This window comes from Acanthopagrus latus, chromosome 12, assembly GCF_904848185.1.
Source record: "Acanthopagrus latus isolate v.2019 chromosome 12, fAcaLat1.1, whole genome shotgun sequence".
Classification (NCBI taxonomy): Eukaryota; Metazoa; Chordata; class Actinopteri; order Spariformes; family Sparidae; genus Acanthopagrus; species Acanthopagrus latus.
The window spans coordinates 20670310-20695478 of NC_051050.1; the positions used below are offsets into that span (position 1 = coordinate 20670310).

General features: G+C 38.4%; 1 protein-coding gene and 1 long non-coding RNA gene across 12 annotated transcripts in view; one reads left to right on the forward strand and one right to left on the reverse strand.

Moving 5' to 3' along the window:
* mast4 (microtubule associated serine/threonine kinase family member 4) overlaps positions 1-25169 on the reverse strand; it is a 99964-nt gene that overhangs the window by 66066 nt on the left and 8729 nt on the right. For 7 of the 10 annotated variants that reach the window (XM_037116414.1, XM_037116415.1, XM_037116413.1 and 4 more), the window contains exons 2-3: positions 12037-12190; positions 5458-5591 (exon numbers count right to left, since the gene is read on the reverse strand). In XM_037116414.1, the coding sequence (XP_036972309.1) occupies positions 5458-5591; positions 12037-12190 (288 nt within the window). Of the gene's footprint in view, positions 1-5457; positions 5592-12036; positions 12191-13441; positions 14290-15573; positions 15711-25169 lie in introns of those variants that run through there. The other 3 variants (XM_037116416.1, XM_037116418.1, XM_037116417.1) reach the window with 3 other exon arrangements.
* On the forward strand, positions 15807-22897 carry LOC119029547. Of its 2 annotated transcripts, XR_005078022.1 has the most exons (5): positions 15807-17055; positions 17214-18312; positions 18915-19145; positions 22145-22251; positions 22415-22897. It is a non-coding gene; the product is annotated as an uncharacterized LOC119029547 (long non-coding RNA). The 2 variants fall into 2 exon arrangements; XR_005078021.1 differs by having other exon boundaries at positions 15807-18312.

Consider the following 25169-nt stretch of genomic DNA (forward strand, 5'->3'; position numbering starts at 1 on the left):
CATCACAGTCAAGAGAGATGTGCCACGCTTGTCAAAGAGCCATGCACACCCAGGGGCATGATGGGAGACGGGAAAGCAGGAAAAAAGCAATAACAGGAATCCTGTGAGGCAAAGGGGGGGCAAAGCATGGCTGAACTAAAGGAGTCTTAAGCCTGCAATGAAGGCACACACAGGTCAGACAGAAGACACTTATAAAAAGTCACATTTCTTTTGTCTTTTAGACAAGTTTTAGACAATAGAACCTAGACTAGGCGATTAATTGATTAGTCAGAAAATCATATTCCAACTATTTTTATAGATGCTGGCCAGTAAAGTTATTGTCAAGGAAAAAAGTTAAACACTGTTTCCAGGAACACATGATGTATGTGAGGACTTAGCTATTTTTGTCTGTTCTTTTATTAATATTTTGAGATTTCTTGCCTGTTGGTGAGAAAAACAAGCACTTTTTTAGCACTTTGGGCTAAAAGAGATGGTGAGTATTCACAAGTTTCTCTCACATTATAGATAAGATAAAGGAACCAATAAAGTTATGAAATAATTGGCATGAACCCAATTATTTATACATTATTTTGCCATCATACGATAGTAAGAACAAAACAGAGAGCCATTACTGAGTTTGCATAAGTTTTCACAGACTAGTTTTGGACCCTCTTGATTCCCTCAGACCTCTTCAACTAGCTAACACCATATTCAGTACCACAGGAAAACATTGGTGCCACATTGAGGTTTTAAAATGTTAGACTTTTTCCTAAAGATAAATATCACAAGGCTAGTGTACTGTGTGTTGGGCGCAACAGGATCTAAATCAATTAATCTATAGTTGCAGCCTTAGGAAATGCATTAACTGATAACAAAGTAGAAATGAAGCCACCAACAATTATGGTCATGGTACTGTAGGTCATGCAGCCATCTTCTTATTCAGGTTTTCAATTAAAACTATCTGAATCAGGATCATTACCTTCTTTACACATATTTTAACTACATAAAGATTTTGGCTTCTTTAGCGACTCTGGAGAACTGTGAAGTCATATAAAGTGAATCATCCCCGATTTGATAATGTAGAACAAAATCTCAAATTAAACTCATTCTCCTGGAAGCCCTTAGAATGAATCTTTTAAAAATATTGCCTTTTTTAGTATTTCTCGTAAAATAAAACAGCAATACAGCTTGAACTTAACCCACCCACATTTCAAATCTGCCCATTTCAAACTGAATGAATAGTAACCAATTTAAATAGCCAATTATAACTCTTCAGATGTGGATATGTCTGCCAAATGTGACTGTTGCTGCATATAGTATGCCGAGCATGAGATTGTTTTCAATCAAGCCACAAAGTGTGCACGTTGGCAGTCCTCCATTCATTCATTGTCAGTAAGGCCAGGGACTTCCTAGTCATACAACCATCATTGTGACAACAACAACTACTCTGCCTGTGTAACCAGCAATAGACAAGAGGACTCACAATTACCAACATGTTCTACTGAGCATTAAAAATCTCAGAGGAAACCAAAGGAAAAACAGCACCTTCCATTCAGAGTCTAGAAGACGAGGAGTTTGGCTCACCATCTTTTCTAAGCTTGTTCTGAAGGCGGGATAATACAGCCGCTGTATGAAGAAGCCCTGCGGTGTCAGTGCCGCCGATTCCAAAAGATACCGTTAAGATGCAGCAACACATCAGCAATTCAGCTTGTGTCTACACACGACAATATCCGAGCAGCGGTCACCGGCATCTAATTCTCTCACAGTGCCAACCACTGAGTCATCGGGGGCATGCAAACAGCGTTAAGAATAAGAATAAGGATGAGACAATGTTTGAGATGCATCCTGCAGAAACATAAGGATGATTCACTAATACATTTGACTGCATACTGTATGCATTCAAATGACTGCAGGGTAGATTTTAAAGCAGGGAAACTGTATAGAATAAAAACTATAGTTGGAAAAAAGCCCCAGCATTAGCAGTTTGTTTCAGCTAGTGCTTTTCCCCGAGGAAACTCATCTGACTGGCCTCAAATTATTGTATTACTGGTCTTAACTTTAAGAGCATCAATCACTTCATCATTTTAAATAGCACTTAACAGAATTCAGGCATTAATTGAATGACTTTGTATATTCAAATATTCATATTCACAATGTGTGGTAAAGCCATATGTGATGTGAAAAATTAGACCTTCCCTGTCTGTCAGTCGTCTATACAAGCCTGTGGACAATTTGTTTAAGTTGTTGCTGCTTTACAGTAATATTACTTTAAGCTATAACGAAGTGATATAACATGTTTATGAAAGGATTTCAGTTAAATTACAACAGTTACCATGTCCAGTAACATGTGGCCATCCAAAATTACATCTTTATTGATGGCTTTTAAAATTAATTTATTAAAACTACTGCAGCAGAAAAAAAATAAAATAAATCTGCCATAGAAGAATCGTGTTGGTGAAATGCTAAAATGGCTGCAAACTCGGAGTCATGTTTTTGAAATGGGTATACTACCACTAGCTTTAGTTTATCAGAAACAAGGGCAAAATAATAGGCTAATTAAATGTTCTATTTCACACTAGCATCGTGCAAACAAGCAATTGTAATACACAGTGGTAACCTCTGCATGTTAATGCATTAATGGGTCACACCTGCACTCCAGAGGAGAACCTTCATTAGGCTGAACAATATCGCCCACTACTGTATATGTAATGAACTCTGAACTTTGAGCTTCTGTGCTGTCACTACCTGTCATGACACAAGATTACTCTCTTTCATTTCATTATACCTACTCATACTCATACATATTTTGGTGAAAGTGGCACAAAAGTAGTTTACTCATTAATGCATTAATCTACAATAACAGTAATATTGTAAATTAATTTATTACTTTCAAATTAAAGTAATTAATAAAACAAAATATATTACATTTCAGAAGACACTTGCCCAACACTGGCCATAATAAAAGTCTGTGATCAGTGAAGTTGTTCCTAAATACTAAATTAATTCTCCCACAAGGCAGTTGGATGCACTTACTGCGATCAATCTAATTTGTTTTTCCATTTTCCATGAAAACTCATTTTTGGAGGTGTAGGGCTGCAGCATGGCATGAAGAGGAAGGGGGAACATAATGCTCTGTGGCTTCACACTGCACCCCAGTGCCCTTCCTCTGAAAAAAAAAAAACCCAAATTAAACCATCTATCTGTGGTCCCATTTACTGAACGAAGTCTGATGAAAAAAATTGTTCCAGGCTCCCAGGTCTCCATGACCTTACAGCTCTTTCTTTTACTCCATTAACTGACTCAGGGCTCAGAGGACACCGAGTGCACACATGCACTCCTTATGTTCAATATTAGCCAACAGGAAACATTTTAGTAGATCTGTGCTGTCTAGACAGATAGAGTTCATTTATGTATTCCTGGGTAGGTGAAGGAATTGCATTTGGCTGGGGACCCTTCATTTCTCCTGCTGAAGTGTCCTTGAGCAAGATATTCGATCCCAACGAGCTCAGCTGTGAAGCTGAACCCTCCAGTGATGGTAGGCGAGCAACAGAAATGCCTATGGGGATCAGTGGAGCATCCCTCTAAACCACAAACATCCTAAAAAACTAGCAAAGTCAAAGATGTAAAAGACTCTTTCAGGTCATCAAGAAGTAAAACTTAAATTGAATCCACACACATCGGCTGAAGGACTTATCCCTGGGAGGACAATTAGTTCCAGGAAATCGTGTTTTCATTCACTCTGCAGGACACAATAACCAAAGGGAGTAATTTGTGCCTTTTACAAGCAGAAGGATACATGAAATTTAACTCCTAACACTGAAAATGCACTAGCGCCCCCCAGTGTACAGAATCAGTTCACAAATTAAAAGATGAAAACACTCACATCACCTGAGATGCTTTCTGTCTTTAGGCTTGTGTATTTCAAGTGTTGTAACGTCAATGCTGTAAATACATTCTCAAAATCAGTCGTCAGGATGACACTGTATTATTAGTAGTGTTACATAAACGTAAACAGGGTCACCATGATGTCATCTGAGAGAGAGCCAGACCTCTTCTAGTTCAGGTTACAGGTCCATTCTGGGTCAACCCACTCAGATCACTAATGGTGCAAGTATCAGTTACCAAAATATTTTGTCAGAGTTACTCTGAAAGCATCCACACACAAGCATACACACATGTATTTATGTACACACAGATGCATTTTATTACATTAACCCTTTCTCTGACTGATACCGAGCACACACTGGGGATGACTCATAGCTTAACAGCATTGGATTAGCTGCTGATATCGTGATCTCGTTGTCTCAGGAGTGAGATACAATCACTAGCAGGGTATCTGTCAGTGTCATCTGAAAGGACAGAGCTGAAGGTCACCTCTCTGCATGACTTCATCGGTTCAAACTGCAGGGATGCACTTGGACCTCTTGGACCTGTGGTTTTACTCTGTTTTATTAGTTTTTTTCTGAAGCATGTGTCACGAAACACCCCTAAAAGGTTGCTTTGCTAAATATATTTAGTTATCCTTGATGAATGTAAACACTGACGTTGTGCGGGTTGTCATGTTTTGTATCCATGGAAATAAATGTAATTGTGTTTTCCAAAACAAAGCAGAAAAGTGGTTTATAAACCTGCAGCAGTGACTAACAAGAGCCATTAACAAATGAACAAGTCATTCATTAAACCAGACGTCAGCCACATAACAGTATGTAGGTAAAAACAAATGATGTGTGTGTGATCTTTGTTCGCTGTTTATTATAGGCACAGATAAAAGAGTATCAGTGACGATGGCTGAAAATGTTGGAGCATCATCATGTTATGATTAATTAAACATGTTATCAATTAAACTTAAAAGATACCAATAAGTAGCCAGATCGAAATATCTATGTAAGAGTTTGCAGAACTTTACATCGTGTGTCTGTAAAAATACTGTGTATTTACATATAATTTGTATATACATATATGTATGTTGCTAACAGTCATAAGTTTATTTACTTATCATGCCTGTCAGGTTGACACCAGGTGGAGAGAATGAGCTCCAACACCTCGGCCCCCCTGACCCTGAACACGGGAGCCTCTCAGGACTACCCTCTGAATTGCTCATTCCTTTTCATATTTTATACCTTTTTTATTGCCATGTTTGCACATGTTGAGGGAACCCATAGATGTTGCACTATTGTACTTGTGTAATGAGATGCAACAGTAAAAGGAATCTGGAGTCTTATTTCACATGGATGTTTGAATTTTGAGGAGAAACCATATCTGTGGCCATCTGTATTCTCAAAGGATACAGGTATGATTACCGTGGACTGTTGAATATTATTTATTCAGAAATTGTGGTTTCTTTTATATTATTATACAAATCATATCTTTTAGAAACATTCCCCATTTTCTTTTTGACCAAAACTCTGTTCATACAACGAGGTAATGCTCCTGTTCTGCCAAGATGGACAAACAGATTATTGTGGTAGAAGTACTCACCAGGCTGGTGTTGAGGGAGGGGTCTGACTTTCCGAGGTTCATGGAACACATACGGACCAGGTTGGAGATCTCAGATGACGGCTGCCATGCTGTCTGTGTCTGCTGGGGGTTGGTGGGCAGTAGAAGGTACTTTCCTGCAGAGCAACAACAGGATGAGGTTTAGTTCACATTTCACAGTTATGGCAGTTTCTCCAAGGATTGACAGCCCCCCTTAAACTTCTCACATGGATAATTTTGACATGATTTCTAACCTTAAAACATTGTTTGAAATTAAACCATTACCTCACAATGAACAAAGATAACAATTTCATGCAAAAGAACTTGCTTTCCTTCTTTTCTCCCTCTTTTGATTCTAACAACACATTGGTGAGAGTGTTATCCTGTCTGACAATTGCTAAAAACTGTCTCCCTCAAAGCTTTCTTCAGCTAAACTCAGAAGCTATCATCAAATGTCAAGACCTCTCCAGAGAGCACTTTTCTTCTCACTTAGATTTCTGTGCTGTGTTTTGATGCAACAGAATAGAGAACCTAAGTGTTATATGTGAACATAAGGCTTTGTGCAACTTTGTAATACTTTGAAAATGGGAACTTTTTTATCCACAAAGTATCTGGATACTGTCATACTTGCTTTTGATTCCACTTAGATTACTGTTATTTGATTACTGAGTTGGCAGCAAGAAAACTCAAACCCCAGTCGAAAAGTCCACAGGAAGCATATTTTAGCATCTTTACTTAAGTTACCTGTACGTTTTAGAGCAAATTTCAAATCTTTAATGATTGCTTTTAAAAGTACACCTGTTAAAGCACACCTTTGGTCGGCTCCTGATTATATATCTGACTTACTGACTGCTTACAAGCCTGAATGCAGCCTGACTTCTTCTGACAGAGGTGTGTTAGTAATTCATAGGTCAACGCTAACCCAAGGGAGACAGAGCCCCACAATAAGCGGGGTAGCACACGAAGCTCTGTTTGTTCTTTGAAATCCCTCTTAAAAACAGATTTGCTCAAACTGTTTGTTCAAGATGTTCGAATTGTTTATTCTTCAGTTTATCTGTAAGCTCATCCAAGAAGGTTATATTTTTCACTCGTGTCTGTTTTCTTTTTTGGTGGTTTGTTTATTGGTTTGTCGGTTTCTCAGGAGGATGACACAAAATATTTTTCAAAGAAGAACAGATTTTAAAGAAACTTGGTTGGAGGAATAGATCCCATTAACCTTTGGTGCAGATCCACTATTTTTTTCACACTTCAATGCAACTCCACCACAAGCAGCTAAAGCAGCAGTGTTAAGTCAATGTATTATGATGTTTACACGCTGATGCATCAATATTTACAACCTAATAATGTGATACACAGTCATATCAGTCAAAGAAGCATTTTTTCCTCATGAGTGTTTTTACTCCTGATTTTGAAAGCAACACTTTCCCTTACAATTGTTTTTGCATGAACTATAGGTGCTTTTACTCAAAGGATCTGAGTACTGTTTTTACCACCGTGCAGTTGTGGACAAGCTTTGTCACACTACTGACCCTGAGCCATAATGAGAGGCAGTAAACTGGGAGAGAGCACAGGTCAGATGACAAAACAGTAACATAAGATTACCCTCACTGTCTGCTCCTGTTAGCAGTATAAAGCTGAAGCCCCTGACCCAGTGCAGCCAGGCAGGATGTCAAAGGGTTAAACCAAAGCCCATTAAGAGATCACTGACAATCCCAACATTACATAAGCACCAACACACTATGAAGTCTGATGAAGGTGTGTAAACAGATCCACCTGCAAGTTTTGATAACATCAGGGGGTCTGTGGAAGAATAATCTGAATAAACAATCTCCACTTTCAGCTGCTGCTGCTGCTGCTGGCAGCTAGATGGCACTAACTGCTTCTTTCCATCACACATCCACTTTCATCTAAACTCTCTAACCCTACAAACACAGTATATAAGGCAAGACAGAGATTAAAACAGAACATAAGCAGCCTCAGCTATTCTAAAGGAAGATCTTATTGTACTCCAGGCAAAATTAATTCATAGAAGTGTTGTCATCCTTCATCCACATGTGTATATTTCCATTTCCTGTTCAAGTAAACACTCGAGGAGACAGGAGAGGATTAACAACCTTGGCACAGAAAAGGAAGGGGAGATAAGTAGGCTGTCCTCAAAACATAAAGAGGGTATCTCAAGTTCATATGGCCTAAAGCAAGTATGTCTCTTCATCACATGTGTTGTGCTTTTCTAAACTGGAGGAGGCAGGTTTATATATTCATTGTCCTGCTAATAGCTGCAGGAAAATGACTGCTCTCAAACACGTTTCTGTTTTAGAGGCATGCAAGTGCAGGCATGAAATGAAATAAACAACTTCAAGCTTCAGTAGTTTGACTTCATAAAACACTCTTGTGTGGCCACATACTGTAGATGTTACGCTTTCTCATGGTACTGATTTTGGACATGGGTCTGACACTGACAAATATCATTGACGTGGATCTATTAAATTCAATCTGTTACTGTTCTGAGTTGTGTACAATACTTACACAAACACTTATGAGAATAAGAAAAAAAAAGAATGCCTAACTTCTATCCCATTCACTACAAAATACTGTACTGTACTTTTGAACTGTGGTGTTTCAGATCTCCAAATGTTTCATCCAGACCTTTCAGCATGCTCATTGACAGTTTGCAGACTTCACACAGATCAAAATAGAAAATCCCCCTCAGCGTGCATAATGCCTACTTTTATTGCTATTGAATGATAAAGAAAGTCTTTGTGCTGCTTTCAAGTGGTTTCATGCCTCAGCGATAGATCCATCTTCATATTGCATGCTAACATTCTGCATGCGAGGTTAAAAATAGCATTGACCTGCGATCCTTTTCCAACTTTTTGCTCTAGTTAGCACTGCCCTTGATTATTTTAGCCACAAATTGTGTCTTCTTTCTCATTCCCCTGCAGATGACACACATTACAAATTAATGCGCCATCATATCTCACGGATTAAAAAAACGAAAACCCTAAAAACAGACTGCCATTTTTTCCCAACTGCAAACAAAATTATAAGGCTGGAGTTAACCTCATAGCTGCACTGTGATCACTGTCGTAAAATCAAGGAGAAGAGAGGCCAAACAGGATAAGGAGGGAAAATTGAGGTCCTTCCTTCCGGCAAATGCTTTCCTCACTAGAGCCCATCACATCCCGACAAAAAGGAAATGTCTCTTCAGGCACTAGTCAACACTTTACAAATGGGTCAGTTTTTATCTTTTTACACTTGACGCAGGTATTAGGAAGGACACTCCTTTCCAAACCTTGTGCAGATGCCCCTTTTTCAGACACACTGCTTTAATGGGCTTCATTCAAAATGGGTATCGGATATCAAAGTGTTTTGGCCTAAGCCATTTAGACTTGCTCATCCTGTCAGACTCTAAGGTGTAACAAGTTCTGCTAACTGAGGGATGTAAACCATTGAAAACACATTTCGTCACATTATTATGCCCTCAGAGAGAAAAAGCACTCCTTATTCAGAAGGAATAAAAACACAACATGAATATTTGATTGCACTTGTTGTTTTTCCACTTACTTCATGATGTGAATACTTTCAAAGTAATAGCACAACCACAACATTTGTGAAGGCGGGGAATGTGCCTTACTTTACCTGTGAATTTACAAGCATGCTTAAAATTAAGATATTTTAATAATGAATTACTGCTGGTTATTCAGAAAGCAAGGCAAATCCAAAGCATTCAAAACACATTCTGTGCCCTTGGGTACTCTGCAAGAACAAACTAGCTGCACTGTAAGTTATTATGTTGAAATCAATACCAGGTATAAAACCCGATTTCAAATGAAAAACAAAGACTTTAACAGCACTATCAGCTTTGTTTATCATTTTTATCAGGGGGTTAAAATTTTCCAGATAAAACTCACAAGAAAAAAATTAGCTGTTTAAAAGGCGTAAAACAGACAATCAATCTGAGGTATTACAGTTCTCTGTATGGAAGCAAACAAAGCTGCAGTCAGAGTAGAGGAGGTGTATATCTGTCAATGTCCAGAGAGAGGAATGCATCTGTGCTAATGTGATCACACCCACTCCTCTATCTACAGGCAGAATGAAACGATACACTTAACTGTTTTATTTTCAAATCAGCATGGCTCTTCTCTTTCCTAATTTTTCCAGCTGTTAGAGATCCCTTGTTACTGGAAACTGGATACAAACTGGGTGTAACTTGGACGCATAAAAAAAACGTAAAACCTGCTCTGGTAGTTTGTATTCTCCAAGTCTTCGCTGCAGGATTTGCTACCAACTTACAAACTTAATTCACAAGATCCTCACACAATGAATTTCACAATTCCCATTGGGACCACTCTCTGCTGACTTTATACATTCCCTATAACAAGAACACAGTTTGTTTTTATATACAGGAGTGCACCCAAGATACTGTCCGACTGACAATAAAACCAACGAAGTAATGAAGTTGTTACCTCATGTATTCTTCCTCATGTCTATAATAATCTAGTAATATTTTTGACTACCTTTCAAACACATTCCATTATTCAGCCATTATTGTATGGACAACAGTGAAAAGCTGAGAATACTTGGGGTCAGGCCTGACAGGTGTGTAGTCAGTATTATTTCTTTTTTTTGTTCTTCTCAAAACCTCAAAACCCTTGATTCAAACGTTGCAAAATCCTGGTGCTCTGAAATAGATGACATCATCTTTTGACAACTGTTTCTCGCCTCTTTCAAATCGGTGAGTGGAGCACCAAACAAACGGCATGAGAAGATGAGAAATCTCTCCAGTGAAATAATCAAAAATGTTCCCACTGTTTGGCAGAAAACTGTGTTCCTGTAAGTAGGCCATCTTTCACAGAGAGGAGCGGATTTGGAAAATATGTTTTCAAGGCCTTTGAGTAAATAGAAAAATGTCGGATGGCAAAAATCTCATTTTGAATTGATACCTTGATGCTTTACAGTTCTTCAGGCAATTGAGTTTGGTGACATTTGGGTCACATCCCTGCTGTTGGCAGATGATGATGATCCTATCAAACTTCTCTCTGATGCACTTATGAATGGTGTCTGGCCAAGTGTGACACTGTCATTATTGCACTCCTTGAGAATTCCTCTTCTCAGAACCAGCTTATGTGACAGATGGTGTGTTTGTTTATCTCTACTTGCTGGAACTGAAACCAATCATACATTTGAATTGTAAGAGTTTTTACTTCACAATATGTCCTTGAGAACTGTTTCATCCTCACAAACATCATGAAAATTCCTCTGAATATACCTTTTTTGCAAATCATTTTTTATTGCTTTGAACTCAGATGTTTTTTTCCCCAAGGTTTAAGACTTTGAGCATTTTTCTTTACAATATCCAATTATACAAAGGTTTGAAAAGCTAGAGCACACAATGAATAAACCATATCTAAAAAACGCTTAAAGACTTGGATATCGCTGAAGTCAAGAAGTACAACATGCTTTTGATTTGGCTGAAATTACTCTAGAAAAAGGACCAGTGTATGGGATTTAGTGGCATACAGTGGTTGAAGATTGAAAAACTCAAAAACAAGGCCAGTGTTTGGTTTGTCTGTTCTGAGCTGTTGTAGAAACACGGGATTGAAACATGGCGGACTCTGTGCAAGGTGACCCACTCCCTCTTTATATATAAAAGGATTCTAAGGTAACAGAGTTCTTAATTTCAAGTGATTATACACTAATGAAAGCATATTTATGATTACTATATTCAATTTTTGTGAATAGATCCTCCTGAATCCAACATACTAGCATCAAAGGAGTACACATTTACCATTGGTAAATAATTTATGTAGAGAAATGCTTTCCTACCTGCAGCCAATGCCTTACTTAACAAAGCTCTGTCAAGAAGATGCACTTCACGCTTGTATGACTTTAAACTTTGGGATGAGTGGGCGAGAGTAGAAGCACTTGGTCGTGATCTTCATAGGCGTTTGTATTCTTTGATGCGTTTACTCTATGATTCTGTATCATTGTGAGGTTTTCAGCTGTGAAATGCCAGATTTCTTGTCTGCACAACAAATTTACCCTTGGGTACTAATAAAGAAACTTTGAATATTAAGGGGCATTCCTGTATTGTTAAAGTGATACATAGTCATTGGTTTGTGGCCATTAATGTGATAAGGATTGACATAAACCATTTTTCTACAAATAAATCTTGTAGCTGTTGCAAGAGGGGAGAGTGTGATCTGATGAAGGACTTGTGTGTTTGGCTAATTGTTACTATGTATGGTTACCTACAGTGAAATTACACAGTAAATATGTATGCTGCTTTAATCTGATCAAACTGCCCAATCAAGACCATATAAAGACACTGACGCTCTTTTTTTTATACATTATGATAACTTGATCATGTGTGTGAAGTCTGGAGACTATGATTTACCACTGCATGGGAAATTAACAACACATAAATCATGAAGAAGGCAGCTGTTATAGTAAGAACTCTCCAAACCCCAAAGGACAACACACAAATATGGTGCTGTTTTTCCATGCATGCATTAATCTGGCAGTCTAAAACATCGTAAATACTTGTGAGAACCTAAACCAGGAAGACCTCACATAAATTACCTGTAAGACCGCCCCCCAGACTTCTTCTTCGAACATGTTTTCCATCATCAGAGAGATGTCGTCTAAATTTGAGAGCAGGACTTAATCCGTGAGTCAGATCGGGGTTACTGGACTTCCTGAGGGATGTGGAGGGAGGATAGAGGATGTTGTCCAGCTATAGGAAAAGACAGAAAACAATTGGTTAAAAAAGGTAGGTAGTGACTAAGTAGTACCAAGTAATGGTTAGTAGTGACTAGTAGTGTTTTGTAGGAGATTAAAGTCTTTAGTACATACAGTAAACACTAAAGCAGGTGCTTTCTCTGCATATTTTCCACCTTCTCAGACAGACAATGTTTTTACAGTGAGGAAATGACACACTCTTTCTGGAAATCCAAATGGATCTCATGTCAGTAACTGCATGAATGGCAAACACAGAGGGAGCTGGTTTCAAAAAAATGAATAGTCTAGAGTCGAGAAGAGTGGTTCCTGCATGTACTTTGTGCAGGAAATGCGCTCTGCTTTTCAATGAGTTGATGCAGCTTCATTAACCATGCTATAAACCAGGTCTAATCGACAAGATATGGACTTGGTCTAATGGTGGAAGGGGCTTCAGGTATTGTTTCTGTTTTTCATGACTAGCACACTTCCAAGTTATCAACGTAAACAACTATACCTTGCTGTGTGGCACAAAGTGAAAAAAAACTAAACCATGCCTGGCAGCGTGGCCCTGATTAGATTCTTACATTTTCTGATGGAGAGAAGAAATTCGAGTGGTCTCAGTAAGCCATGTTATTTGGTTTGAGAAAGGTCTTATTGTGTCTTTGAAGTAGTCCAACTTGAGAGCAGTCAGAGCTTAATCTAATCTGTGCAGATGACATTTACCGTCTCTCTGCTGCTGCTCAACAATGTGCACTTAAGTTGTCGATCACACATTTTTAAGGCTGTACTTTCTTTTCTATCTTAAGTAAAAGAAGTTAATAAATGGACCCAATAATCAAACACAGTTTCAAGTTAAAAATCTCCAATGCTCTTTGGCAGACACAGGATGTCAGGAGGGGCTGCCACCAACATTGGCCAGCTCAGCCTCTTTCTAAACACTTTGATTGTTTTAAAATCAGGATTCCTTTACTGTTATTCGTTCACAAGGTTTTTACCAGGAACCAAATTATCACAAAGGGCTCGGCTCCTCTTCTCCAAAACAAACAGACTCTGTCATCCAAAAACAAGCAAGAACACTCAAGCATAGCAGAGCTGCCAATGACGTTAGCTCAGCTTGTTTTGTCCGGTAAATTATGATCAAGACATCCAGTGAATGAAATCCTTCATCAAAACCTAGATCTAAAAAGGATGACAGTGATGTTATTTTGAAACCATAACAAAGAAGTTCATCTCCGAAGTGAAAATCTCAGCAAGTACGAATACGCACAGGCTTTTCATGAAGGGGATATGATGTACAGAACTGTGAGAACTAAAGCTGCAGATGTAGAAACCTCAAGGGAGGACTCAAATGATCTAGGAGGGGGATTCCCAGGGTGTTTCTCCAAATGTTTGGGTCATAGCTGAGAACAAAATCCAGTTTATTAATCAGTTTCTTAATCCAATAGACCCTACCACATAAACCGCACCCATGTCTGTTTGGGCTTTTGAATGAGAATCAGGACTGTCTCAACAGGCCAGTATCCCAAACTTTCATGACAGACAGAGAGCATGTTCATACAATCCTTAGAAAAGTAAGTATACAACTGTCTACATCGAGGAATATAGATGGTTAGATATACATTACACAGCACAACCAACTGCCCCAGACTATTTTCAGGAGATAATGACCTAGCAAGAATCTCTGACCACATAACAATGCCCGGTGGTAAGGAAGGGGCCCTCCCTGAGAATACAAGGATACGCAAGGGTCACAGCATTCTGTGGAAGGAAATGCCCTCTGCTTCTCTATGGGATGATTCATGACCCCAGGACTATCAAGACCAACTAAGACCAGTTCTTTGCAGGGTGTCCTGACCTCTCAATAAAGGCAGAAATATAGAGCAAGAGTGACGCAGCACAGAATGAGTACAGACAGTACGTACATTTTCAGGGGAAAGTGCAGGAATTTTGGAAACTCAATTTCAAAATAGAAATTGTAAGTCAAGGTTGTTAGACTTCATTTGAAGTAAAAATATTTGTGCTACATGTGCATATGTCATTATAAATACAGCTTGAGCAAATAACCCCTATATTATCTGGTTAATTCCTATGGAGAATTTCCAACTCAAACACAAAACAAAGTTTTGCCATCCTCCTGCAAAAGAACTAGAATAATGCTTTTCTAAATGTTTCTGCAGAAACACAGATTTTTATGCAATGAATTTGATCTTCAGTCATCAGTTCTCTTAAGTTCATCTTAAAGTCACAGAGGAAATGATTCTATGACACAAAAATATCTTGATGTTGATATGCTGCAGCTTCGCATTAGTGTTAGTGTCAAACATAAGTGTCAAACTGAGAAACACACATGAAGAGAGGAAAAAAGGAACAGGGAGTCTGGTAGAGCATGCAATATCTCTCAGCAATGTCTAAACACAGACACCAACTCTATTTATATTGAGGTGGCATATACATGGCCACGTCATGTAGAACAGACCATCTGAATGTACTGTATGTGTCCACGGAAGACATTCGTTTTATTATGTAACCTCTTTCTGTGGTGAGAGTACAATAAAAAAAGAGGGCAGAATGAGAATTTTCCATCTGTGCTGAGCAGTGTAAGACAGGCCAACAAGAAAAATGTTCAAAGTGAGAAGGAAGTGAAGTAATACAAGTCATTTCCTCAGTAGTAACTTTTAAATAGAGGACTTTGCACAACATTACAAGAAGCCCCTGCAACTGAATTTGTTAAAACTGTATTTTATCACAAGGAATTATTTGTCTGGGCACAATTCAATCTTTCTTGAAGCTAGCATGCTTTACTGAATAAAAAGTCAATAATCATAGTTGAAGATGAGGGCAAGAGCTGAGATACACAAATGTTCATTTGTACTTCTGTTTCAAATTGAAGTTTTCAGTAATCATGAGTTAATTTAAACAGAGCTCAATAAGCTGGCTTTTTAGGAAACAACTTTTCAACCAGAAGTGCAACTGTATGCCCACATGTGAATATTCAGTACAATAGAAAATTATCAATTTTCCATTTAGTCATGCAGTTCATTGCATTGTGTGTATACGGAATGCCATTACTGGGAAATTGTGCAAAAGCTTGCAGCTGAGCTGTTGTGCAAACAGTGGGTTCCTCTTTTAATGATGTCCCAAAGAATAACAGCCTGAGTCATATCAGGATTGTGTGTTGCATCAGTCGTATATTAAGCTAGTACTACATTGGTTGTGTGTCCTTTCTCAGAAGATTTCATAAAGTGTGATAGACAAACAAGTAATTTATCGAATTGGGTTGCACAATTAAAGAGAATTTAGCAAGTTAAACCAATGATGTGTAAACTGGTTTCAAATATCTGTTGGGCCATCACATCAAAAATGACAGCTGAATGAAATTAAATGAAATGTTTGTCTGACCATTACTCCAAAATCCAAAGTAATGTGGAGAGGACCAAGAAAATCTGCAAATATTTACATCTGACAAGCTGGAAACAGGAATTTCAAAGCAAAAATGGCACAACACACATCAACAGGTTCATGTTCTAACTCATGACTTCTGTTACTATATTAGTACTTGAATACCCATTACTCATGCGTTGGACCACACGATTCTTAGAACTCAGCTTTCATTTTGATCTTAAGTACACATCTATAAAGTTCCATGAGTTCATGACATGACTTCTAATTATATCTACGTAGAAACTGGTTTGTGTGGTGTGAAAATATATTAATTTAGCCACATATAAATCTCCACTTAGTAACACATACAAAATACAAGTCTGAATTCTCAAACAGCTGTTGCAGCTCTCTCCAGTTGGTTAAAGGCAAATATAGTCAGATGAATCCAAATGAAATAAGTAATGGACGGATTGTTATGTAATTTTGAAGCAAACAAATAACAACCTAGCAATGCCTTTATAAGCAGCTTAGAGTCAATCAGTTGTATACTGCGGCATCATCAAATCGCATTGTTTAGAGCCAGAAGTATCAGGACAGGTTATGATGACCTTAATGCTTCAACTCTGCGGACCCCAACGAGGAGTTGTGTAGCTCTATCAAATGACCGTGTACCATTTCAACACCCCAGAGGAAGTAAAAGTATTTTTTCATATATTTCAGCTTCCACTGCCTTTCATCATCTTTCCTTCAAGGCTTTTTCAGAGACATTATCTGCAGTGCTTTTATTTGAGGCCTTTTGCATACCTGTAGCACTGATGTACGCCAGAAGAAGTAATGTTTATATTTTGTTAGTTGTTTTACAGGCAGATAAGCTTGTGTTAACTATCACCGTCAGATGACTTTCAACTCATAAAAGGAAGTAAGATAAGCAGCTATCATGCCATCTGTGTGCTCGGTCAAAGTCTGAAGTTTAGGCATGCAACATTTTGTAGTCTGACATTTGCTTTTCACTAGACTATGCAAACATAAAATATCAATGAATCAATATTTAAAAAAAGGTAAAAACAGGGCTACCTGAGGAGCAGTATCTGATACAGAAAAGGTTTTTTTTTTTTTTTTTAAACTACTAGTTAAGACAATTGGGCATATTCTTAGTGCCTATTTATATAGAACAATATGACAAGAATAAACACAACACACAACAGCCTTGTAATCCTTGGAACCTTTTGCCTTCATCCTCCTGACTTGGTCATGCAAGAAAAACAGAAATTTGAGCCAACTGTGGAGGGCTGCCAGAGCTGGCTAGAGTTTCATTTGATATTTGGTTGGCTGAGCTTCTAAGCCAATAAAAATGATCAGTCTGGTAATCAGTAAACCCACATTTCCTGTTCCTGCATATCTCAATTTAAGCAACTTATAAGACAGCTGACAGCAAGTTCGGTTATGAGAGAATATAAGTCAAATTTCTGCTGAACTAAAACATCTGCAGTGGTTTTAAGAGTGGGTGTCAGCCTTTTAAATGCCTATTTGATTACATGTAGAGCGCAGCAGTAAGCCAATTTTATTTCGCTCACTGTGTGCACACAGCGGGTAGCACGCACGTTGCAGTTTTGGCAGCAGCCAGTGCCCTTTCACCTACCATTCCTCTCTCCCTGCAGCCGAGAGCCACGCACAGCTCCTGAGAGCAAGATCAAACCTGACCTGCTCCTCCTTCCCCCATCCTCTTTTCCACCCTGAGCCTCACACACAGTAGACAGTACCAACAAGTCTTTGTTGTCAAAGCAAAGAACAGACAGCAAACAAGTGAAACAAAGGAGGTCGGCTGCACAACACACACAGTCAGTTGTGTTTACCAATTGAAAGATGAGGCAACCTTAGACTGAATGAAATGTGTCACAGAGAGACTCTATATCTATGTCAGTGTATTTTTGTTTATTTGCTGTTACCTCATCACCCTTTCTATTGAGATTACTGAGTCTAGTGTTTACAAGAGAACCCTTTCATTTTGATTGTACTCAAGATTGCACATTGTGGCATCCTGATCCCCTTGTGGTAGTACACAACACAATGTTAACCACAGTATCCGTTTAGCGTGACATTTCACACTATACAATCGCCTATTAATATTTCTCTCCCTCTCAATGCATAAAGATAATGCATCTTACTCATCACTAATACCCTAAGTTAAGATTTATGTCAAAATAGTGTGCAAACAGTAACCTACTTAAACACCCAGCAGTTACAGGGCAACGTTAGCATTTGGAGTCACCATTCTGGGCACCTTTAAAGAAAGTCCAATGTTCACTCCCTTTATCAACTAGTGAGGGAAATATCTGTGACTGTAGCTTCAAAATGCTTCACTGTGTTCACTTGCTTTTCTGTCATTTGTCTGTTGTTTGGTGATTAGCAGATAGTGTACAGTGGGTGTTTAGAGCCTTTTTGCTCAAAACAGCTGCCTGCTGTGGTCAAATGCAACACTATGAGAGCTGTGAGTCTGAACAAAAACTGGTAAAGTCCACCCTGACAGAAAAACAATCAGCTAAAACTCACTATAAAGCTCTGTAAAAGCCAAGAGGAGCTGCAGAATTGAATATAGTGACGTTAATAAGTTAACTTCAGGCTGTCAGTGAACCACCGAATGTTGCAATGATGCAATACAAGGCTGTTATTAAAGAGTCAACGGAAGCAAGAAAAAGGAAAAAGGCCAGGAACAGAAGAAAGGGAATCAGATGATGTGCAAGAGGAGGGATGAAAGAAGTACGGGTCAATATCACAGTGGTCACGATAGTATCCAGACAGCTTATTTTATTTATCAGTTATTTTTTTATTAAACTGGCCCAGTTAGGAAAACCCAAGATACTCCGTTGCATTGGCGGTGGCAATGTTTCTGTGCTGCCAGTCACTGTTACTGTGTTTACTTCAAATTATGCCTTGTTATTTATGTTTTCTTAACTTATTGTTCTCAGTATAGCTAGCTGGCTAACTTTGTCTAAAGCTTCAAAGACTGAACACAGCTTACTTAGAAATAAAAGGTGCAGAGACAAAGACCCTGGCACAGTGATGTATGTTATACATTAACTCAGCAGACATTGAGGAGCAATTCGATACCGTACAACAAACCAGGATTCTATATAAGAAGTGCAAGATTAGAAGAAGATTGTTACAACAAAAAGGGGTAAAACAATGAACCCAAACAATATGTTTTAGTAAAATGATCAAGAAAATGGTCTGAATAGCCTGACATGGTCAGGGTTAGGAAAACATCATGGTTTGGCTCAGGATACTTCTTTTGGTTACCACAGATCTCCTTAAAAAAAACACACACACACATAGATAATTGGACGTATCTTGGTTTACAGAATTGTTAACTGCTACCATGACATCATGGAGACTGGGCTGAGTAAATGCAGACAGTCACCACACCATCATTGCCCAGAGGGAACAGTTCCAGTACACTGTGGATAAGACAGAGAGCAAACACTCAGGGGTTTTACTCCTACTGTCGACCGTTACCAGCCAAGACTACAAAGACTACACTGGAGGTGGAGGAAAGACACTTGGCTACAGAGAGGAGATGCTTTACTACACCGGTACATACACAAACATACACAGCTACCCAAACAAGCTGAGAAACAAAAGGATAGAGCAGCAGGAAGCGTTGAATATATCCTCCATGGACAAATGCAAGGATGAAAGGGCCAAAAAAGCAAGGCAGCACACAGGGACTTTGTCCCCAAGGTCAAGTGATAAATACTCTGATAGTCCAAGCCAAGGAAAACTCTGTTGTGTTCACATGAGGTCTACGCTACCAGACCACTAGGCTTGGCTGTGAAAAACAACACAAGTACAAGAACATCAACACCATATCTGTGTTTTTCCTGCTTCTTTTGTCAGCAATAATTATAACAGCTGATGGTACACTAACAAGCAAATTTCTGCATTACAAAGGGTGAAGGAGGTTGAGTCATGATTTCCACATTATAAAAACAAACCTAAAGCAGTTGTACAAAGAGAAAATTAGCAAATGTATTCACACCTCGGGATATTAATTCTCTTTGAAGGGTCTGTGGGGAAGTGCTGTTTATCATTTCACTCAGATGGATGAAAGGAAGCTTTAACAAGGGCGCACACATTGTTGTTAGTGTCTTTCGGCCGTTGCTACGACACAATGAGTGTTGCGTTTACAGTAAAACAGGAAGAGAGACCCCATACATCAAGAGGCATTGCACCTTACCTCAGTCATCGGTCTCCCTGCCATTGTTTCTATATCATATCCTTCTCAACTAGAATAACATGTTGGGTAATAATGAAGTCACACTTTTCATACACACAAATTCACAAACTCAACCGAGCATTGTTATAGAGAGACAGCTTCAAGAATTTCCCCTCCTCTATCAGTTTGGCTTGGTTTTCATAGAGAAACATAAAATGTCATCAACTAACCAGGCAATTCAACCTTGTTCAGCCTCTTCAAAGTTGTTATTTTTCCCCATTCAATATTGGCATTTTCTGAAGATAAACTAAAAGCCATATCTACAGACATATGAAAGCAGCTGTTGTCAAACGATGTCAAGTTTGTCCAAGATTAAAAAGGCCAGTTCAGAAAAGCTGCCCATTCACAGAATAGCTAACATACTTATTTGTGTTTACAAATAGCACGTTTCCTCTCTTACACTTCAAAAAAGGCTTTTAGGAGGACTAATCAGTGTTTTTGGCAAATGTAACGATTACCCAGGTAATGAGTTTGGCTGAATCTGCTGGAGTGTGAAGTTCACCAAATCCAATAACTATCAGAGCTACTACAGTTTAGGTGCATCCAGGACTGGCGTCCATGCAGTGATACGACACAAACTAATCTAGTTAGCTCATTATTTGCTCCTTGGCCTTGGACATTATACTCTCCAGGTAGTACGTTAGTTTACACTTTTGCGCTTGTGTTTTAGAAAGCTTAAATAATATACATCATCCTCCAAAGTCACTAAATTGCTCTTACTACTGCTCCATGCACATGGGTTTGGCATGTGTATCCAAAGCTTGACAGGCCTGCCATGCCTGACTGTTTGCTAAGCTATGATTGGACAATCACTGTTCAGCAAACGGTCAGCTGGTTGAAGAAATGTATACGGAGCAGGGCTGTTGTTGCAGTTCCTGTACACAGTGAATACAGAGACATTTCCTCTGTAGTAGCACATGTAGTAGTACATGACCCCTGAAACAGCCCCATGGTGTGATTATATAATGTGATGGTCATTTCATGCAATGCTTTCATGTCTGTAAGATAGGGAACAATGTTGATCACTGGCTTTCTCAGGGTCAACTGCAGTAAAGCTAAACTATGTTCTGGCCGACCTTGTCACCCAACATCTGTCTTCTTCAACTCTCCCCAAATTCCAGTCAAGCTTGAATTTCTCTTCCCTTGCTCTCTGAACCGAGGATCTTAATGTTTACTTGGGGGGGGAAAACAGAACACTTTAAAGTCTCTCAGGTCAAATCCAAACAACTTCACACGATCAAAAGTCTCCACAGGGTACTCCACATTTCAGTCACCCGATGGACACTCTTCTCTTACCATCCAATTATTAGCTAAATAAAATCTTTGGCTTTTGGTATTTGAATTCTTCTGCTGTCTCATGGGAATTCAGTTTCCTGTGTTGACATGAGCTAAAGTTAAAAAAAAATACAGCAGTTCTTTCCTTCTCCAATTTCATATGATTGACCATGTTAGGATTCCTTATCTTTAGCATGTAAAGAATTAAACCATGTATCATTTCCTCAAGTAAATCAGGTTTTCCCGCAGTTTAGCAGTGTGCCTTAGAGACTTCATGTATGCATTCCATGAAAGCTGCTGTACTGATAGTGCTCGGGCAAGAACAACTGATTACATCCTGATAATGATGAGCATCTGGGTTTTCCGCCATGAAAAATATAAAAAGAATTCAAGTAATACATTTACCAAGGACAGTCTATGAAGAGACTGTGACTGTGAAGAGCTACGAGGCTGCATGGCCACTAGAGTTGTTCTGTGTGTGATTCAGTATGATACTGAGACAAACCCTTTTTGATTACAGCAATCAGATTTGAGCCTAACTAGTGTGAACAGCTGTTTCGGAGTTCTGCAATAAGAAAGTTAGAGAAAGTTATTTCAGCAACATCTGGAGCAGGAATATATATATATATATATATATATATATATATATATATATATATATATATATATATATATATATATATATATATATATATATATATATATATATATATATATATATATATATATATATATATATATATATATATATATATATATATATATATATATATATATATATATATATAAAAAAGGAAAGAGTGAATGCGGCTAAAAATTGTTTTGTTCCAGGGACTATTACTTAGATGAATTAGTCATAGCAACATTTCCACAGACACTTTACAAGCCAAGTTTACAGAGTTAATTTTTCAACAGAATTTCACTTTATTCATTTTGTGTCTGTTTATTTTTGTGTTCTGTTATTGTTCATTCTCTCTTCAGTCCTGATAAGGGGAGCCCTGGGCGATTTTATGATGTTGTATTGTCCTTGTCTATCGTCAGTGTTGGTTTTAAAATGTGTACCAAGGTGGATGCTTCGTCCTCTACTACAAGGAAAATCCACTGCTACAAATAAAGTAACCTGAACCTGAAATAATGTGTTGCTGGAGGTCAGTAAATAAATTTGATTTATTGAATCTTTATCTATTAACTTGTATTGTATAGCTAAAATGTTTCTGGTCTTGGGCATTTAGTTTTAAGTATTCACTAGCTTTCAGTTTGTGAAACTTGCCAACGTTGTTTCTAATGATTGTGTTCAAACTTTCTTTGTAGGAGAGGCCATTTCTGGGGGTTCACTCATGGATGGATCTGGTCATGAAACAGTGTTTGCTCTTTGCTTATTGGTGTTTGGATTTCCCCTATATGCATGAATTGCCATTTCAGCTAGTCTGACTGTGTTGATTATGACTTCGAGCTGAAACATGTTTGTTTTTTGGCCACAAAGAAAAGCAAGATTGTTTCTCTGTGACTGCCGGTGCTGTGTTGTGCTTTTGATTTGGCACATCAGCTTCTTACTACTTCCACACTGCAGGCTGCATTTTAATTATAGCTGGAAGTTTTAATATACCCACACACTGCTATCCCTGCAGATCCACACTTAACTTTAAAGCCAACTCATTAGCATTTATAAGCACTACAACACTACTGAATATAAGCAAAATTTCAACTGCAACAGATTGATCGTCAATGAAAATAATCCTTAGTTGCAGTCTGAATTTCGTGTTTTACTGTATTGTCATCAGCCTCCACTCATGGGTGCCCACAGGAGGAACTGTCACTGTGATAAACATTAATAAAAGCTTACAACTACATGACAATCTATTATGACTCATTCATAAAATAAGAATAAGATTTTATTTCTTATTGATTTGGTTGAAACCACATAAGTATGCATTGGTGGTTTTAAGATTAATTAGCGTTAACCATGAAATATGTTCTCTTTTTGTCTCCTTAACACACTCCAAATTAGGATATAAATATACTCACAGCACAACCAAATTTAAAAATATGGTGACATATATCTAGTTATGTTCATTTGGGAGGAATAAAACACAAAAGCAAATCAATATCACTTTACATACAAACTGAGATGAAATAAAATAAATTAACCCTTCTTCCTAATCCAGTCCATAACCATTGGACTTTCTTACCTTGCGTCCCTCCAAAGGAGTGCGGTGACCAACAGGTAAATTCCGACCGAGAGACATCTTGTTTTAGCAACAACAAATTTAAGCTCCTGTATCACCTCAACAATGCAGTCATCACAGACAGTGTAGATTAAACCCAGACGTGCGCGCATACAAAGGACAGGAAAGAGAAAAGTCAAAAAGCAAAGATGGATCCTGGAAAGACTCCCTCCAACGCAGGAGTGAAAAGGGTCTTAACCAGATTGTGTTAATCCTCTTAGCCACAAAGCATACAGTGACACTGGACATCCCTCTAATCACGCTGACTGGCTGCCCGCTTAAATAAATGGCTGCTTATTTAGTGGCACGCCACAGGAACAAAACTGCTGCACAGAGAGCGAGTTAAACATTGTCAAACAGAAGCAAATATTTATGCACATGTAAGCACTGATGCAATATGCGACAGTTGCCCCTCCAACTTCAGGGAACAGGCGCTCATAGAATAAACCAAAGGATTACATCAGATTGAGACAGATGACAGAAAGGTTTAACTTGAATGATTAAAATTAAGGATTAAATTGAGAAATTGCTCAACAATCTTAGTCGAATCACTAAATTCCATAATTTTTCTCCAGTGAAATATAAAATGAGCCCTGGCATCACTGTGTGCTACCTGAGTCATTGTTTTTCACTGCTCCACCTAGCTGCAACCACAGCTCACCCGCCAACCTGTCTATTCTTGTTCCTAAAATACTCAATACCTTAATTTGAATGCAGCATAATTATCATGAACACAACTCAAACATTTTACCAAGGAAAACTCAAAATTTTTTATAATCAGTGTGCAATTCCTGGCATTCAAACACTCATCTTTATCAATAAAACAATGAACTTCTTTCTGCATCTGGCACAGCAATCCATTGCATAAGATGAGAAAACACAGCCAAGATCTGTGAACACATCTGACCCCGACACTGTTCAAAATGTTCAGTGAGATACTCTGGTACAGTGTAAAACTGATCTAATCCTTAAAGGATACTCGAGAAATTCAGTATTGCACTTCTATAAGAATTAGGGGACATGGAAGAAACGCTTTAAAATAAAACGGTCAAAACCGAAGCTACAGAGGCTGAAACATTCTCAATTTTAGCCCAAAGTGTAAGCCAAGCCCTAAATGTTCCACATCTTCCATAATCTAATCCACCAGTACACTACATAGCATCCTCCACATGAAGTGTGAAAGACAAAGGGGATGTTGGATACCTCTGTCACGATGATTCAACCGTTGGCCAGCTGATGCCTTGAAAACAATTCTTGCAAGAATCACTTTGTTTCGGCCTGCCAGATTCCTTCCAACAATGACAAAAATTAGGGTTTGGTGGTTTGGCCCCGGCCTGTGAAGCTCAAACTCCTCATCTCGAACATACTATCATCATTACACAGCCCATGTAGATAGATATTAAAACTTTTGCAAAAGAGAACTCGACAGGTGGGGGGAGTTTAGTTCGTAGACAGAGTTGTTTGGGTTGTAGATTAATCATTTGGTCGCCAACAGTTCAATTAAAGTTACCTATAAAAATACCTAGAAAGCAAGGAGACAGCTTCAAAATGCTCCTGCATGATAACGCTGCTGCAAACTTGTCCTTCCACTCCAAAGTAAATCAATTCATATTGTTTCCCACATATACTTTACTTACATTTGCCGACCCATTGCAGCATTTTATACTTAATATTTAGACGTTTATACCTCTATGAGAGAACAACACCATCTGCAACTTTTGTCTAATTCTCATCAAATACTGGCATTATCCCAAACGGCACTGGATTTTACTACACAGTATAGTGACCAAAAAGCAGACTTGCAATTATTTCACCATTGTTTATATATAAGAGATTCTATC